The 18,059-nt window shown below is 54.4% G+C and overlaps 1 protein-coding gene across 2 annotated transcripts in view; it reads left to right on the top strand.

Moving 5' to 3' along the window:
- Positions 1-17,382, top strand: part of NOTCH1 (notch receptor 1) — a 41,992-nt gene extending 24,610 nt beyond the window's left edge. The window contains exons 11-34 of one of the 2 annotated variants that reach the window (XM_053962224.1): positions 383-616; positions 961-1,071; positions 1,727-1,919; positions 2,156-2,301; positions 2,843-2,956; positions 3,875-3,994; positions 4,247-4,399; positions 4,779-5,007; positions 5,130-5,331; positions 5,444-5,597; positions 5,831-6,015; positions 6,201-6,333; positions 6,778-6,897; positions 7,008-7,120; positions 7,574-8,145; positions 8,856-9,284; positions 10,078-10,226; positions 10,860-11,076; positions 11,418-11,508; positions 11,724-11,889; positions 12,635-12,930; positions 13,217-13,364; positions 13,476-13,573; positions 14,013-17,382. In XM_053962224.1, coding sequence (XP_053818199.1) covers positions 383-616; positions 961-1,071; positions 1,727-1,919; positions 2,156-2,301; positions 2,843-2,956; positions 3,875-3,994; positions 4,247-4,399; positions 4,779-5,007; positions 5,130-5,331; positions 5,444-5,597; positions 5,831-6,015; positions 6,201-6,333; positions 6,778-6,897; positions 7,008-7,120; positions 7,574-8,145; positions 8,856-9,284; positions 10,078-10,226; positions 10,860-11,076; positions 11,418-11,508; positions 11,724-11,889; positions 12,635-12,930; positions 13,217-13,364; positions 13,476-13,573; positions 14,013-15,491 — 5,852 coding nt within the window. In that variant the 3' untranslated portion in view covers positions 15,492-17,382. Of the gene's footprint in view, positions 1-382; positions 617-960; positions 1,072-1,726; positions 1,920-2,155; positions 2,302-2,842; positions 2,957-3,874; positions 3,995-4,246; positions 4,400-4,778; positions 5,008-5,129; positions 5,332-5,443; positions 5,598-5,830; positions 6,016-6,200; positions 6,334-6,639; positions 6,898-7,007; positions 7,121-7,573; positions 8,146-8,855; positions 9,285-10,077; positions 10,227-10,859; positions 11,077-11,417; positions 11,509-11,723; positions 11,890-12,634; positions 12,931-13,216; positions 13,365-13,475; positions 13,574-14,012 lie in introns of both variants that reach the window. The other variant, XM_053962223.1, reaches the window with a different exon arrangement.
- Positions 17,383-18,059: the final 677 nt, after the last annotated feature.

Here is an 18,059-nt window from a genome sequence, read left to right as displayed (position 1 = left end):
AATAGGAGCTGCCGGGGGGGGGTTATTATTCGGGGGTGCTTGCGGCCGGCCCCCCCCCCCCGTGCGCTCCGGGACGAGCGGCGGGCGAGCGCGGGGCCCCTCTCCGCGGCCGAGGCCGCTTTAATGCAGATCATTGTGCACCCCAGGACAAAGCCCCCGGGCTGGGGTCTGACCAGCCCCTCCACCAGCACATCGGGGTGCTCCCTGCCTGCACCCCGCTCCTGGGAGTCCCAGAGCTCACGGTGGGGCAGGTAAAGCCACCCCAGTGCACTGCCTCACACCTGGAGAGGGTGGGAAGGAGTGTCCCCCATCCCCACCCCATGTCCCCCATCCCCACCCCACGTCCCCCATCCTCACCCTGTGTCTCTCCTGCTGGTGGCAGGTTTCACAGGTGCTCACTGCGAGATCGACATCGATGAGTGTGACCCTGACCCGTGCCACTACGGGACCTGCAAGGACAGCATCGCCTCCTTCACCTGCCTCTGCCAGCCCGGCTACACGGGCCACCGCTGCGACATCAACATCAACGAGTGCCAGAGCCAGCCCTGCAAAAATGGGGGCACCTGCCAGGACAGGAACAACGCCTACAACTGCATCTGCCTCAAAGGGACCACAGGTGAGCAGGAGGAGCTCCACATGGGTCGGCAGTGCCGGTGCAGCATCCCGCTCCCATCCTCTTCCTGGGCCAGGTTGGCCCTGGGCCACCACCAGCAGCCGCCCTGGTGCCGGGGCCAGCCTGGGGCATCCTGGGTGAGGGCGAGTTCTCCCAGTTTGGTGCCCAGTTCAGGCAGGAACCGCGCCCCAGCCGGGAGCTGCCCGTGGCGGAGGCGCTTTGTTGTGGGGCGGTGGTGGCAGTTGGTGCCAGCACGGTTCATTTTACTGCTTTGACGGGTCTGGGGACCTCCTAATGACACTCCTCTCCTCTTGGGGACCCCCTAACAACCCCTCTCCCCTCCCCAGGCCCCAACTGCGAGATCAACCTGGATGATTGTGCCAGCAACCCCTGCGACTACGGCAAGTGCATTGACAAGATCAATGGCTACGAGTGCACCTGCGAGCCAGGGTACACAGGTGAGAGCAGGGCCTCACACCCTGGGGACTTGCAGCTGCTGGTGCCTCACAAAACCAGGACAAGGGTGCAAAAAGGAGGGGGGATGCTGCCATCCCGCTTGTAGGAGGTTTTACACCCTCCAGCGCTCCTGCTTGTTCAGGAGGGTGACCCCGGCTCAGTCCGAAATCAAAGGGGTGTCTGGTGCTGCGAATTCGACTCCTGCTGCGCCCACTCCCATGGGTATCAGGTTGCTGCCTTGTCCAACTGGTTTGTTTGATGGCTGCTGGAAATGGTGGAGGGCTTTGATGGCAGCAGCCCCCACCGCTCCCTGCTCGCGCGGCCCCTTGTCCTCGGGCCCGCCGGGAGCTGAAATAAAGCCTGGCTTTGTCGGCCATGGCAGGTAGGGTTACAGGCTGAAACCTCCTCCCTTTGGTGCTCCCTCCTGCACCAAAGCAGCCCAGGGCATGGCCTCTTCCCAGTCCCAGTTAATGAAGGCAGGCAGGCGATGCAGGGCGTGAAGTCCCCCTGCCTGCAGGGCAGCCAGCGTGGTGTGTCCTGAGATCCCAGCCTGCAGCAGACATCCCCTGGGCAGGGGGAGCTGCCTTGGTGGGTGCACGCCCCACGCCGTGCTGTTTGTGCTCATGGGGTAAGTGTTCCTTGCTCCCCCTTTGCCAGGGCGCATGTGCAACATCAACATCGACGAGTGTGCCAGCAACCCCTGCCACAACGGGGGCACGTGCAAGGATGGCATCAACGGCTTCACCTGCCTCTGCCCCGAGGGCTTCCACGACCCCAAGTGCCTGTCCGAAGTGAACGAGTGCAACAGCAACCCCTGCATCCATGGGAAATGCCACGATGGATTGAATGGGTAGGCTGGGGGGCTGCTGGAGGGCTGCTGGGGGGCTGCTGGGACCAAAGGGTCCCCAACAAAGTCAGGGTTAGAGGAGGGTGAGCGTCTGTCCCCTGAGTTGGTGCTTGTCCATGTTCTGAGCCATGCCATGGGATATTTCCCTGAAGGGACAGGATTTGCTGGATAAATGATGGCTGGTGCAGCCTAGAGGGCTGGGATGGACCAGCTCTTCATGCCCCAATTTTTCCCCAAAGCTACAAGTGTGACTGTGACCCTGGCTGGAGTGGGACAAACTGTGACATTAACAACAACGAGTGTGAATCCAATCCCTGCATGAACGGTGGCACCTGCAAGGACATGACCAGCGGCTACATCTGCACCTGCAGGGAGGGCTTCAGTGGTAAGTGGGGGGTTAGATTGGATATTCTGAAAAATTTCTTCCTGGAAATGGTGGCCAGGCACTGGAACAAGCTGCCCAGGGAAGTGGTGGAGTCACCATGATTGGAGGTGTTCAAAAGGGATGTGGAACATAGTGATGCTGGGTTAATGGCTGGACTTGATGATCTTAGAGGCCTTTTCCAGCATCAACAAGTCTGTGATTCCATGATTCTAAGGGTGCAGCCAGGGATGATGCCATGTTCCCCTCACACTGAGGCCTGGGTGGAAGCTGTGGGTGGGTGCTCCATGATGCCTTCATGAGGTGGGTGCTCCATGAGGCTTCATTTTGGGGACAATGGAGCCCCAGGTGTGGCTGGGAGCTGTGGCAGTGCAGCCTTCCTGGACACGTTCAGCAGAGCTCAGGGCTGGAGCTGAGCACAGGAGGCTTTCCCAGGGCAATGGGTGTGCTGTTGTCATTGCCACCGTGTCCCCACTGTAGCCTCAGCCCCCTGCCACCAGCACACCTCCATCACTGCCACTTCTGTCTGTTTTTCCTAACACAGGCCCCAACTGCCAGACCAATATCAACGAATGTGCTTCCAACCCCTGCCTGAACCAGGGCACGTGCATTGATGATGTTGCTGGCTACACCTGCAACTGCCTCCTGCCCTACACAGGTGAGGGGAGCACCCCGTGCCCCACCACAGCTCTGTGGACTTTCTGCTTCTCGTGTGACACCAGACTGGTCCCAGCACCTGCAGTGAGCTGGCAGTGAGCGTGAAGGCTTCCCTCATTCTGCCCTGCCGAGGGGCTGCCCACAGCCACGGCTCCACCTCTCCACGGCGCGGCCGGAGGAAATTTGCAGGAGCTTTGGGAAGCTGCCAGCCGCAGCTTCCTCCCTTCCTCCTCTTCCTCCTCCTCCTGGAGGGCAGCGGGGTGGTGGCTCGGGGGCAGCAGCACCCCACTGACACCCCAGCGTTCCCCAGCCGCGATGGCCGTGCTGGAAGAGGCGATCCGAGGCCGAGGGGCCGGGGGATTCTGCTGAGCCAATTCCTGTTTGCCGGCCCTGCGCTTCCGCTCGCGCAGCCCAGCACAATCGCAGGAAGCCATGAGCTGTTTCCTGCCCTCGCCAGTGGCCATAGAAACCCCTGGGGGGGGACGGGGACTGGGCAGGCGGGGAGGGGGAAGGCTCTGGAAAATAGCAAAGGCCAGTTCAGGAGATATTGGCTGACAGGGAAGATAAGGGTTCGGAGGGAACGTGTCCCTTGGCTGGACGTAAACAGGAAAAGCAGCGGAGAGGGAAGGGGGGAGGGAGTGCAAGGGGGGAAAGACACCCCGAGCAGCACTTCCCTGCCAAAGGAAGTGTGCAGTGCTGTCATGCAGCCCAGATAGCCAGGGCTTAAAAGTTTGTGGGGGTTCGGGGTCACAGGTGACCCAGAATGGAGGAGATGGCCCCAGCTGGGCTGCCCTGGGGTGCTGGGGAGGTCCAGAGCCTTCCCCAGACTGGCAGCAGCCCAGGACAGGGGACAGGGATAGCGGGGTCTTGGGCCACCTGTCCTTTTGGAGGGTGTCAGCGGGTGCTTGTGCCTGTGCAGGAGCCACCTGTGAGGATGTGCTGGCCCCCTGTGCTGGCAGCCCCTGCAAGAACGGTGGCGAGTGCCAGGAGTCAGAGGACTACAAGAGCTTCTCCTGCAGTTGCCCCCCTGGCTGGCAAGGTATGGACATGACCCTTTTGAGGGTTAGAACCCCCCGCTCCCCTCAGGGAGGGAAAGGCACAGGGGAGGGAGCCAGGCCTTGGGGAGGGTCCTGACCTGCCCCATGGCTCAGCTGGGTGGATGGGACACAGCCATTGCCTGCATCCCTTGGCTTCTGCCCTGGTGTGAGCGGTGACCAGGATGTCATTGTCACCCCTGGGGCTTTCACCAGCACCCCCAGCCCACGCAATCCCTGTCCTGCTGTGTCCCCAGGTCAGACCTGTGAGATTGACATCAATGAGTGTGTGAAGAGCCCCTGCAGGAATGGGGCCACGTGCCAGAACACCAACGGGAGCTACCGCTGCGCCTGCCGGACCGGCTTCTCCGGCCGCAACTGCGACACCGACATCGACGACTGCAAGCCCAGTAAGAGCAGGGGCTGCCCCAGACTGCACCCAGCCCAGCCCTGAGCCTCATCACCCTTCCTGGGGCTGGGATTCTCCTCCCCATGCATGGACCAGCCCTGGCTGCCACGGAGGCCTGGGCTGTGCTGCGAGCCCTGCTTGGCTTTTGGGCCACCTCAGGCATGTCCCTGTCGAGCTGTGTCAGTCCAAGGCAGGAGGAAGGAGGCTGGGGGGCAGTGTGGGCCATGGGTTCTCCTTGTGCCCAGTCTCCTGGAGGGGTTGGTGTGGCTTCTGCCCAGTCCATGGGCTCAGTCCATTCCTCCAGGGAATGTGTATGGGGACAGTGCCGTGGGGCAGCTCCCAACCCATCACATCTTCACGTGCACGTCCCTCCTCTCCAGATCCATGCCACAATGGTGGCTCCTGCTCCGATGGCATTGGCACGTTCTTCTGCGAGTGCCTGGCTGGCTTCCGTGGGCCCAAGTGCGAGGAGGACATCAATGAGTGCGCCAGCAACCCCTGCAAGAACGGGGCCAACTGCACCGACTGCGTCAACAGCTACACCTGCACCTGCCCCTCCGGCTTCAGCGGCATCCACTGCGAGAACAATACCCCTGACTGCACAGAGAGGTACAGTCCTGCCACCTGGGACGAGGGGCTGAGGTCCCCACCGCCCTGGGTTGGTGTGTGGGGCTTTTGGCATGGGGCACAACTGGCGGTGACTCACTGGGGTGCGATGCCTGTGTCCCCAGCTCCTGCTTCAACGGTGGCACGTGCGTGGATGGCATCAACACCTTCACCTGTGTCTGCCTGCCCGGCTTCACGGGCAGCTACTGCGAGCACAACATCAATGAGTGTGACTCCAAGCCGTGCCTGAACGGGGGCACGTGTCAGGACAGCTACGGGACGTACAAGTGCACCTGTCCCCAGGGATACACCGGGCTCAACTGCCAGGTACAGGAGCCTGGGGTGGATGCTGCTGTGGGGATCTGGGGGTCACTGCAGTCTCCACTCCTGCAGGAGCCCTGCTGGGTCCTCACCCCCATCTCTTGCTCTGCTCCCCCAGAACCTGGTGCGTTGGTGTGACTCCTCACCCTGCAAAAACGGAGGCAAGTGCTGGCAGACCAGCAACCTGTACCACTGCGAGTGCAACAGCGGCTGGACAGGGCTCTACTGCGATGTCCCCAGCGTGTCCTGCGAGGTGGCTGCTAAGCAGCAAGGTAAGGCCCTGCCACGTGTACAGGGCCAGGCTGGGGTCCCCAGGTGTCCCCTGAGCAGGGATGTGGCCATTTCTCTTGGTGGGCATCTTTGGCACAGAGCGATCTCAAGGATTGCTCTAGCAATGCACGCCCAAGGCTGTGATTCCCTGTGGGCTGTGTGGTGGCCAGGACGTGGCCCTGTGGTGTGTGGCTGTCACCAAGGTCCCTTCATCTCACTCTGCTCTCCCTGACAGGTATCGATGTAGCACATCTCTGCAGGAACTCGGGGCTCTGTGTTGACACTGGCAACACTCATTTCTGCCGCTGCCAAGCCGGCTACACCGGCAGCTACTGCGAGGAGCAGGTGGATGAGTGCTCCCCCAACCCCTGCCAGAATGGAGCCACCTGCACAGACTACCTGGGAGGCTACTCCTGCGAGGTGGGTGCCTAGGGGGCAGGAATTCCCAGGGAAAAAGCCTCAGTTACTGCTTTTCTGCTGCTCAAGATGCTGCCCTTGCATGATGCCCCTTTACCAAGCTGGAGATTCGGGTGCTGGCTATGCTCCTAGAGCTGTGTGGGAATGGAAGGAGCCTCTCTGATAGTTCCTCTCTTTCCTCCTTGCAGTGTGTGGCTGGCTATCATGGAGTTAACTGCTCAGAGGAGATCAATGAGTGCTTGTCCCACCCATGCCAGAATGGAGGAACCTGCATCGATCTCATCAATACCTACAAATGCTCCTGCCCCAGAGGAACGCAAGGTAAATTAATTCCCCAGGCTGGGGCATTAGTGGGTTGAGTGCAGATATCCTTGGATTCTGCTCATTAGCTGCTCGGGCTGGCAGCAGCAAACGCAGCGGGCGAGGTTTGTGTTTGCTTGTGGGCTTAGCCATCAAGGCCACGCGGCCTTGGCCACGCGGTGCCGTGTCCCTCCTGCCCAAGAGGTGGCTCAGGCTGCCACTGACGTGGTCAGGCTCAGCCCCTTGGCAGGGCAGGCTCACACAAGGGAGCAGCGGGCCCCCCGATACTGTTTGATGAGCTGTGTGGGTTGTTCCCCCTCTCTCTAGGGGTGCACTGTGAGATCAATGTGGATGACTGCAGCCCTTTCTTTGATCCTGTCACCCTGGGGCCCAAGTGCTTTAACAATGGCAAGTGCAAGGATCGGGTAGGTGGCTACAGCTGCATCTGCCCCCCTGGCTTTGTAGGGGAGCGCTGCGAGGGAGATGTCAACGAGTGCCTGTCCAACCCCTGCGACGCCCGCGGCACCCAGAACTGCGTGCAGCGGGTCAACGACTACAAATGCGAGTGCAGACCTGGCTATGCAGGTGAGCACTGCATTCCCTCTGCTCCCAGGGCCCAGCCTGCAGCCCCCAGCCCCGCCCCAGGCATCCCTGCACGCCTTCGTCTGCTCCTCACACGCTCCTCTCCCTCGCAGGCCGTCGCTGTGACACCGTGGTGGACGGCTGCAAAGGCAAACCCTGCAGGAATGGGGGAACCTGTGCTGTTGCCAGCAACACTGGCCGTGGCTTCATCTGCAAGTGCCCCCCGGTAGGTGCCTGCTCCTCTCCAGGAGGAGGGAATGAGTGTGGGCATGAGAGGTGGTCAAGAGGCCAGTTCAGCCCCTGAGGCTTCCCCACCTGGGATGGGCATGAATGGGAGGATGCTTTGCTGTGGGTGCGTCCATAAATGTGGACCCTCCACACTTGCAAGGATAGAGTTAAGGAGAAGATGGCTCAGGCCTGAAGGTGGAACAGGCACCACACAAAGTGGGACAGACAGATATTTGCAGATATTTGCACCACGCAAAGTGGGACAGGCAGCTATGGAGAAGAGCTCCCTTCACTTTGGAGGGATGCTCTAATGGGCTTTACATTCGAGATTACTCTTGCCCATCACCAGCTTTAGAGGGTGAGTTTCAGTGTCCCAGAACACACGTGTGTTAATGCTGCTTGTAGCACGGCATCAGCGGTTCTGACTCCCTCCCTGCTGTGCCTTCCCCAGGGATTCGTGGGTGCCACCTGCGAGAACGACTCCCGCACCTGTGGGAACCTGCACTGCCTGAACGGTGGCACCTGCATCTCCATCCACAAGAGCTCCAAGTGCATGTGCACGCCGGCCTTCACGGGCCCCGAGTGCCAGTACCCGGCCAGCAGCCCCTGCACCTCCAACCCCTGCTACAACGGGGGCACCTGCGAGTTCTTCAGCGACGCCGCCCCCTACTACCGCTGCAACTGCCCCGCCAACTTCAACGGCCTCAACTGCCACATCCTCGACTTCGACTTCCAGGGTGGCATCGGGCAGGACATCATCCCCCCCAAGATCGAGGAGAAGTGCGAGATCGCCGTGTGCGCGGGGTACGCCGGCAACAAGATCTGCGACGGGAAATGCAACAACCACGCCTGCGGCTGGGACGGCGGCGACTGCTCCCTCAACTTCAACGACCCCTGGAAGAACTGCTCCCAGTCTCTGCAGTGCTGGAAGTATTTCAACGATGGCAAGTGTGACTCCCAGTGCAATAATGCTGGCTGCCTCTACGATGGGTTTGACTGCCAGAAATACGAGGGGCAGTGCAAGTAAGTGGCTTCTTTAAAACCGTCTTGTTTTGAAGCCCATCAGGGTCACCATCTCTGGTGACCCTCTGGTTGTTCTGATTGTATCTGGTAAAACTCCTAGACTCAGGCCTGCTGTTCACTCCCAACATTCTCTTCTGCTGCCTGTGGGGCTGCAACTCAAGCAATCACATCTCCCTGTGGTCCTTCTGAGTTTACATCTACTTGGAAGCTCTCTGGCTTTGACTCATTGCAGATGGCTTCCCTGTCCTTGCTCGTATCACTCCACAGAAGTGAATTCTCCAACTCACAGCAGTAACAGAGTCAGTTTCAAGTCAGGGAGACCCCAGATGGAAGAGCAGCCAGGAAACATGATGATGTTAACATCCAAGCATTTCCCAAACATTGTCTTTGGCAACAGCAGGAACTTAGTCCCAGATTCCTGGACCAACTCTGGTCTTAGTAACTATTCTGTGTCCCCATGCCTTCTCTGAGTCACAGCAATTTGTTCCTTTTTCTTGTATAATTTAACAGCTGCTCTCTCTCACCTGCAGCGGTGAACGCTTCACAGTGCTGCATAAAACAGCTGCTTTCTATGTAAACTGGTTTGGTGTCTGTCAGGGTGAAGAATATTTATACAAAAGAGAGACCACCACTGCTTTTCTCAGCAGATAGGTGTCATTTGCAGTACTTGGTCTAATTCTTTCTTCTGCCTTGCTTCTTCCTCCACCCAGCCCTCTGTATGACCAGTACTGCAAAGATCACTTCTCGGATGGTCACTGCGACCAGGGCTGCAACAATTTTGAGTGCGAGTGGGATGGTCTGGACTGTGCAAACAACATGCCAGAGAAGCTGGCAGATGGCACACTGGTGGTGGTGGTCCTCATCACCCCCGAGAACCTGAAGAACAACTCCTTCAACTTCCTGCGGGAGCTGAGCCGTGTGCTGCACACCAACGTGGTCTTCAAGAAGAACCCCAAGGGGGAGTATATGATCTTCCCATACTACGGCAACGAGGAGGAGCTGAAAAAACATTACATCAAGAGGTCCACAGAGGACTGGTCAGATATGTCCAGTGCTGTCATCAACAAAGTGAAGAGCAGCCTCTACTCCAGGGCTGGCAGGAGGCAGAAGAGGGAGCTCGATCAGATGGACATCAGAGGGTAAGAGGGTTCCATTTTCTCTGAGCAGCACTCACTGCGTTCTCTGTGTTGATAATAGTAACACGCTAGGAAGGGAAGGATGTAGGCCAGATAATTGTATTTAGATGTTGCTTTCTGTGTGAACAGAAACCGGATTTTGCTCTCATGTGGGAAAATGGAGTGATCATTCAGGAATCCCTGATACAATGCTGCCCGACTCTCACGATTGAAGGAGTCCTGTGCATTGTTGGGAGCCGGGGCTGGGCTGGGTGGGACCTGGAAGCAGAGGTTGGCCTGACCGACTGTCTGACTTCAGGAAGTCATTAAGTTAAGCCTCATTTTCTCCCTGGGAAATGCTTTCTAGAGCTTTGTTGTAAAACTCAATTACTGCAATCTGTGTTTGGAGATCTTTGGTGTAAACATACACATCTAACCTGCTCCCTCTCTGTGGACTCAATCAAAAACCCCTGAAAGCAAAGGAGTTAGAGCAGTGAAACTGATATGAGAAGATCTGAAAGCTCCCAAACAGCATTATTTAAGATACTGTAGTGTCTGGGTAATTATAAAACATTGTGAAGCAGAGACTCCCTTCCATTCCTGTAGATAAAGAGCTGGATTTTACAGCATTCACTGAGGCAAATCCAACAGACCATGAGTGTGAGCTGCAGGCTTTGGGCCACAGGGGAGCAAGGGGATGGGTTCCCACCTTCTAATTCCCACTGATGGGGGTTAAAGAGGGAAGGGAGACAGGGCTGGCCCATGTCCTCGGTGTGGTCATCTCTCCCTGTTCCTTATTGACTCGTCTCTCTCACAGATCCATTGTCTACTTGGAAATTGATAACCGCCAGTGCATCCAGTCTTCTTCCCAGTGCTTCCAGAGTGCCACCGATGTGGCAGCATTCCTGGGAGCCTTGGCCTCCCTTGGCAACCTGAACATACCCTACAAAATAGAAGCTGTCAAAAGTAAGTACAGCTGGTCACTTGAGGAGGAGAGACAGCCAAAACTTTCCAGCCTTCCCCGTGTTTAGTTATCTGTCGATTGGCTGCATTTGAGCACAGTCTGGTTTTAATAACCTCACGTATATTTTTTTCTTTCCTTTAAGTCTTTTCTTTAAAAAAAAAAATTGCAAGCCCACTTTATTATTTTTGCTTATTCCGGGTTTTATTTCAAAATCATTATCACTCTAAAAGTTATTAAAAAAAGAAAAGAAAAAGAAAACCCAAGCAGCTCCAATCAATCAGTGACATGCAAGGAGTTGAAGTTTGTATCTTGAAAATCCCCCCTAAATCCTTTTGTCTTAACAGCTCAATGCAAGCGCAATGATTTGAAGTTTGCTAATCCTTTTCCTTAAAGGAGAAAAAAGTGAAGCTGTCTCCTGGTGCAGGCTGCCTTGTGCAGCCGAGAATTTGCCGATAGTTTGCAATTCTGATTAATAGCGTATAAAATGACCTTATTTTTGGGGGGGGGGGGGGGGGCACTGATTTAGATCAGACTTAGGTACCTCTATTAACAAATTTTCCTTCATTTCCACTCCGTCCCTGCTTTGCTATGCAGCTTAATGTCTCAGCATCTCTTTGTGCCCCACTGTCTCGCAGGTGAAACGGCCGAGCCCACGAAGAACTCCCAGCTCTATCCTATGTACGTGGTGGGGGCTGCGCTGGTCTTGCTCGCCTTCATCGGGCTGGGAGTGCTGGTGAACCGCAAGCGCCGCAGGGAGCATGGGCAGCTCTGGTTCCCAGAAGGCTTCAAAGTGACAGAGTCCAGCAAGAAGAAGCGACGGGAGCCCCTCGGGGAGGATTCTGTCGGACTGAAGTGAGTAATTTGCTTGCTAACCCGATGGACACAGCAGGGCTGCTCAGGGCTCTTCTGGGAGAGCCTGCTGGAGTTTTGTTCTCTAGTGCATCGTAGTGGTGTGGCAGGGAGGAGAAGAATCAGGGGGTCTTAAAGTTCTGCACGGGGGGGGAAAAAAGCAGTGTTCCGTGTGGTCTGTGCTTTGTAATCTTTTTTGCACTTGGTAAAAAATGAAATGCAACCTGAGGGGAACCTCCTGGAAATTGGTTGATTCTTCTTTCAGTTTGTGCCTGTACGTGGACAAACATCACAAACAGTTCCTGCAGAGGAGATAACTTTTTTCTGTGGCTTTTTTTTTAAAGACCCCTCAAAAATGCTTCGGACGGCACGCTGATGGATGACAACCAGAATGAGTGGGGTGATGAGGAGACCTTGGACACCAAGAAGTTCAGGGTAAGCCCTCTGCCACATTCCTGTGCTGCAGGCAGTCACTCCTGGGTTTGTCACAGAAGGAGCAGAGGCACCCTCAGGGCCCCCCATTGCTGCTCTCAGCTCCTTTGCAAACCTGCCCGTGACAAACGCACACCTTGGAGCCTCGCAGAGCTTCCCAGGCTGGAGCTCAGCCCAGGGCTCTTTCCTGGGAGCTCACTCTGGGCTGTTTCCCTCAGTTTGAGGAGCAGGCGATGCTGCCGGACACGGATGACCAGACGGATCACAGGCAGTGGACGCAGCAGCACCTGGACGCCGCTGACCTGCGCATTTCCTCCATGGCCCCGACGCCTCCACAGGGGGAAATCGATGCTGACTGCATGGATGTCAACGTCAGAGGGCCGGGTAAGGACCCCTTGCACTTCTGCACTGGCTGGCAGCTCATGTGGAGCCCTCCCTGAGCCCCTGCAGAGAGAGCAGCAGCCCCACAGCCCTCCCTGTCCCTTGCTGGTGCAGAGTCACTGCTACAAGCTCCCCAGCACAGCGTTGCTGTTGTGTGTGGTTTAGAGAGAGACTCTGTCACATCTTGCTTTCCCATGAGAGCTCTTTTGTTCGGTGACTGAAGTGGAAATTACAGAAGTACCTATTAAATCACCCAGGTTATCTCTCTGCTGCTCCTATATTCTTCTCCTGCCACCCAACTTGTACATTTCACAGTCTTCCTTTACGGTTTTTAAGAATGGTTAGTAGAATTAGGTTAAGGTTTTAACGTTTCCTTTAAGGTTTTTAACAATGGTTAGTAAGAATTTTTAAATTCTTACAAACACTTGGTGTTCCCCATATCTGTGAAATTGTCCTCTGAAATAATGAAGGTATTTACCATACTCTATTTGCTTTGAGCAGCCTTCCTTACAAACTGCACCTTACGTGGAGCAGATGAAATAGAAAAAGCAGTGAGATACCACTAAGGAATTTCAGATCCATATCAGAGGAAGGATATTCGTGTTTGATGTTCAGAACTAGTCAGGAACTCAGTCTTGGTGCACCCAGGAGAATAAGCATCTATCGCAGGCAGAGCATCTGGCAGAGCCTCCTGCGTTACAAGAGGGTAAAAAGCCTTTTTTCATCCCGAGCTCCCCTGTGCTTTCAGACGGCTTCACCCCGCTCATGATCGCCTCGTGCAGCGGAGGAGGGCTGGAGACCGGCAACAGCGAGGAGGAGGACGACGCTCCCGCCGTCATCTCGGACTTCATCTACCAGGGCGCCAGCCTGCACAACCAGACCGACCGCACGGGCGAGACCGCCCTGCACCTGGCCGCCAGGTACTCGCGCTCGGACGCTGCCAAGCGCCTGCTGGAGGCCAGCGCCGACGCCAACATCCAGGACAACATGGGCCGGACGCCGCTCCACGCCGCCGTCTCTGCCGATGCACAAGGAGTCTTCCAGGTGAGCGATGCTTTGGCCGCCGGTTTCGGGGGTTTCGGGGGGGAAGTGGTGGTGCTACGTGAAGAGTCTTGTCTGCTCTCGCTTGTCGTAAAAAATGAAGCCCCTGTTGTCTTGGGGAAGAGCAAAGCAGCGACCCCACGGCAGCAGCGCTGGACTGGGAGCAGAGCTGCAGAGATGAACTTCTGGAAAGGGCATTGCAGGTCCTGAGACCTGGACGCCTGGAGTGCCTTGCTGTCTGCCCCTCCTCACGTTTGTGTTCCCTCTGCTTTGGCCCTTCTTGTGGCAGATCCTGATTAGGAACAGGGCAACAGACCTGGATGCCCGAATGCACGATGGGACCACTCCCCTGATCCTGGCTGCTCGTTTGGCTGTGGAGGGGATGCTGGATGACCTCATCAACTGCCACGCTGACGTCAACGCCGTGGATGATTTAGGTACTGAGGCAGCTAAAGCACCAGTTCACCCAGACATGGGACAAAAGGGCTGCTTGCTGTTGATCTCAGCACTCTCTGATGTGTGTTGTATTTTGTGGTTTTCCTCTCCAGGCAAGTCAGCCCTGCACTGGGCGGCTGCTGTGAACAATGTGGAAGCTGCAATGGTCCTCCTGAAGAATGGTGCCAATAAGGACATGCAGAATAATAAGGTAGGATCTCCTAGGCTGATATATGCAAGGGAAGAACCATTTGGGGAGTCTGTTAAAGAGTAATTTCTGGCTAAATTACAAATGTCTGGCACTGAGACTCTGATTTGATTGTTCTGCTGTGAATGAAGTTGGATTTAGCTCAAAGCAGTACTGTAGGATCTGGTTGTAGGGGTGATGTTGAGGGGCCATGCAGTGCCTGGTGAGCAGTGTCTTTGTGGCCACCTCAAGCATGTTCTGGGTCACTCATAGGGTTCCTGGTTTGATACCAGCACAAGGACATGGCTCAGCAGGGTAGGAAAAAGAAGGAGCAAACCCTCATCAGAGGAGAGATGAAGGCAGACCATCTCTGCCACCCAACCACGTGGGTGTGGAGCTCAGGGCAGCGTTAGCCAGGAGAATCTGTGAACTCAACCCTAACCAAACCTTGCTGGCTTTCCAGGAGGAGACCCCACTGTTCCTGGCAGCCAGAGAAGGGAGCTACGAAACCGCCAAGGTCCTGCTGGACCATTTTGCCAACAGGGACATCACGGACCACATGGACCGGCTGCCGCGGGACATCGCCCAGGAGCGCATGCACCACGACATCGTCCGGCTGCTGGACGAGTACAACCTGGTGCGGAGCCCCACGCTGCACAACGGCCCGCTGGGGGCACCCACCCTGTCCCCCCCGCTCTGCTCCCCCAACAGCTACATCGGCAACCTCAAGCCCGCCGTGCAGGGCAAGAAGGCCAGGAAGCCGAGCACCAAGGGGCTGAGCTGCAATGGCAAGGACGCCAAAGACCTCAAAGCCCGGAGGAAAAAGTCGCAGGATGGAAAAGGGTGTCTGCTTGACAACTCCGGTGTGCTGTCGCCAGTGGACTCCCTGGAGTCGCCGCACGGGTACCTCTCGGACGTGGCCTCTCCGCCGCTGATGACCTCTCCGTTCCAGCAGTCGCCTTCCATGCCTCTGAACCACCTGCCAGGCATGCCCGATGCCCACCTGAGCATCAACCACCTCAACATGGCGGGCAAGCAGGATATGGCCATGGGCAACTCCAGCAGGATGGGCTTCGACTCGGTGCCTCCGCGCCTGTCCCACCTGCCGGTGTCCAGCCCCAGCACGGGGATGAGCAGTGCCCCCATGAGCTTCTCGGTGGGCAGCGGGGCCAGCCTGAACGGGCAGTGTGACTGGCTCACCCGGCTGCAGAACGGGATGGTGCAGAGCCAGTACAACCCCCTGAGGGGCAACCTGCAGCCCGGGGCGCACCAGCAGCCCCAAAACCTGCAGCATGGCATGATGACCTCGCTGCACAACGGGCTGCCCACCACCAGCTTGTCGCAGATGATGAGCTACCAGGCCATGCCCAACGCCCGGCTGGCGTCCCAGCCCCACCTGATGCAGAGCCAGCAGCTCCAGCAGATGCAGCAGCAGCAGCAGCAGCAGCTCCAGCAGCCCAACCTGCAGCAGCAGCAGCAGCAGCAGCAGCAGCCGCAGCAGCCGCCGCAGCCGCCGCAGCAGCACCACAACCCCAACGGCTCCAACGGGAGCGGCCACCTGGGCCAGAATTTCCTCGGTCCGGAGCTGAGCCAGCCCGACCTGCAGCCGGTGAGCGGCAGCGCCATGGCCGTGCACACCATCCTGCCACAGGATTCCCAGATGCTGCCCACCTCCCTGCCCTCCTCCCTCGCCCAGCCCATGACCACCACGCAGTTCCTGACCCCTCCTTCCCAGCACAGTTATTCCTCCCCCTTGGACAACACGCCCAGCCACCAGCTCCAGGTGCCCGACCACCCTTTCCTCACGCCGTCGCCGGAGTCGCCGGACCAGTGGTCCAGCTCCTCGCCTCACTCCAACGTGTCCGACTGGTCCGAGGGCATCTCCAGCCCTCCCACGAGTATGCAGTCACAGATGGGACACATCCCCGAGGCCTTCAAGTAAAAAAAAAAAAAAAAAAAAAAAAAAAAAAAAGGTGTTTTAGAGACGCTCACTGCGAGCCAGAAGCTCGAGGGAGATGATTTTTTTTTTCTTTTAAAAAGGACGTCGGATGCTTTTATTAAAGGATCCTTTTTAAATATGTTTTTATAAAAAAGAAAAAAAAAGAAAAGAAAAGAAAAAGACGAATTAATTACTTTTTTTTTTTTTTTAGTATTTATTTATGTACTTTTTATTTTACATGAGAACACTGCCTTTTTATTTATATGTTCTATTGTTAAGAACTCAGTGTGGGACACCAGTTGTGTTTCGAGAAATCAACAAATTAGGTTTTTATAGGACGTTCTCTTTTGTTTGGGGGGGTTCATTGTGTTTGATTTGAGAGGAAATGTTTATATAAAGCTATAAGCAACGATTTGTGATTCTGAAATGCCATTAATTTATTTTTTTTTCTCTTTCAACTCAGAAAGAGAGGTGAGAAAGAAAAGGGGAAGGAAAAATTGACTAAAAATACCACTCCTTAAGGGGAAAAAAACTAAGTATGGACAAATTTTTTAAATGTACTTTAAAATGTTTCCTTTGCAATTATATGAGAGGACATTTTATGGTACCGGTCATGAATCTTTGTTTAAATTTCAGTATTATATAGTTGTACATTTGCCTTGATAATAGAAAGTTTTGTTCTCTCTTGTTTTTATATATATAAAAATATATATATTTAAATGATTTTTATGATCTAAAAAAAAAAAAAAAAAAGAAAAAGAAAATCAGGATTATAGACCTGTAAGAACAGTTTCTAAGCTAAAAATAAACCCTACAAAACATGAATACTGTCCCCCATCAAAAAGAAATGTATTTACCAAACTTCCAAGAGAGCAAGCCCATAACTATGGAGTATATACACAAAGGATTTTGAATTATCTTTACTGATTTTTTTTTTTTTGTTTCGTTTTGTTTTCGTGTTTGAGTAACTGTTTTAAGAAATAAATGCCAATGTAAACTTTGTAAACCACATCCTTATTTTAAGGATGGCCTGCCTATTTTTTAGAAGAAGGTGTGTCTGGCAGTGCAGACACCCTGAGTGAGATTACAAAGCATTATCACGCTGCCACCCCCAGCTCCTCTGGCAGAGCCCTCACTGGGTGCCCAGTGGGATGTGCTGCTGGTTTTGGTGGGAGGCTGGACTGGCCAAACTGGAGGGCGAGGGGCCAGCACAGCTGTGCTGTGAAACGTTGACATTTTGTTCTGTGACGTTAGCCTGGAGTGATGCATCTTTTTTTATACTGATGTGCACTCGTTCTGTGTATCATGTAAAATATAGTATAAGCCTGTGGCAGATTTAATGTTTGTAAATATGGGGGGGGGGTGTTTGGTTTGTTTGTTTTTTTTTTTTTTTTTTCAAGAAAAGGTGGATTTTGTTTCAAAAATCTAAACGAGCAAGTCTTAAATATATCATAAATATATCACCTTATAGAGGTGTTGGAATATCACTCACTCGGGTGCAAAAGCAAGCAGACACCCTAAGACTAGATAACGTGTATGGGACAGGCAGATAGAGAGCAGTTAATCAAGAAAACCTAAGAAAAGGGTTCCTTTTCCTCATTCCTTTCTATTAGAACACCAAATAAAATGGATATTTCCCAAGGCACAGCGCCTTGCTGAGCACTCATCTTAGTTAACATTTCAGACCACTGTTATTGTGACACGCCTAATATGAGTGATAAAAACATCACGTGGTGTTGAATCTTCCTATGTTTTATAAACTAGAGTGTAGTTTAAGAAAAGATATCTTCTGTAATAAAGTTATCTACATGCAAAGTTGTAGTTTGCAAAAATGATGTATTTTTTTGGGTTAACTGATTTGCAATAAATGATGCTTCTGGGCATCTAGATTTTACTAAAACTGGAACTTGGTGTTTTTGTTACGGGTCACTTGAGTTCTGGATTTGACACCTGCTGTCTTTCAGAGCTGCTCCTTGCACAGAGGGCTGGAGCTTCCTCAACATCTTGTTCTTTGTGTAAAAAAAAAAAAAACTCAGAGAAGAGCTATGGACAATGAAAATTTCTCTTTAATTTCTAAATTCTCACTGACTTGAGACACCTGAGCAAGGCAGAAGGGGCTCTGCCCAGGTAGCTCTGATATCCTCAGGCCATCTAGGTCAAGATCTAAAAAGGGAAACATGGAAAAAATCTTTTAAAGAATGTCCCTCATGCATCTTCAAAAAAAACCAGGAACAGCAGCACCAGAGGGACAGTTTTACTTGTGCCACTCCGGGCACAAACACCACCCAGAAATGTTTGCTGTCCTTGCCGTGCTCAAGATTTTTAAGGTAATTTCATTTAATTTCATTCTTTCTCTACCCCACAGGGACTCTGCAGTGCAAATGCAGCTGCAAAGTCCCCAAATAACTGGATATAAATAGCGGAGCCGTTGACCTCCTCCCAAATCACATAAGCCTGGAATGCTGGGATTTTCCACTCCGTGGCTGGGGAGGGAGAGGGTTTGTGTGTGCAGCCCCAGACAGATCCAGGGCCACCAAACACCTGCTGTGCAACTGGTCAGCTACTGGTGCT

This window comes from Vidua chalybeata, chromosome 21, assembly GCF_026979565.1.
Source record: "Vidua chalybeata isolate OUT-0048 chromosome 21, bVidCha1 merged haplotype, whole genome shotgun sequence".
Classification (NCBI taxonomy): Eukaryota; Metazoa; Chordata; class Aves; order Passeriformes; family Viduidae; genus Vidua; species Vidua chalybeata.
The sequence above is the reverse complement of the archived record's forward strand: the minus strand, read 5'-3'. Positions and strand labels throughout refer to the sequence as shown.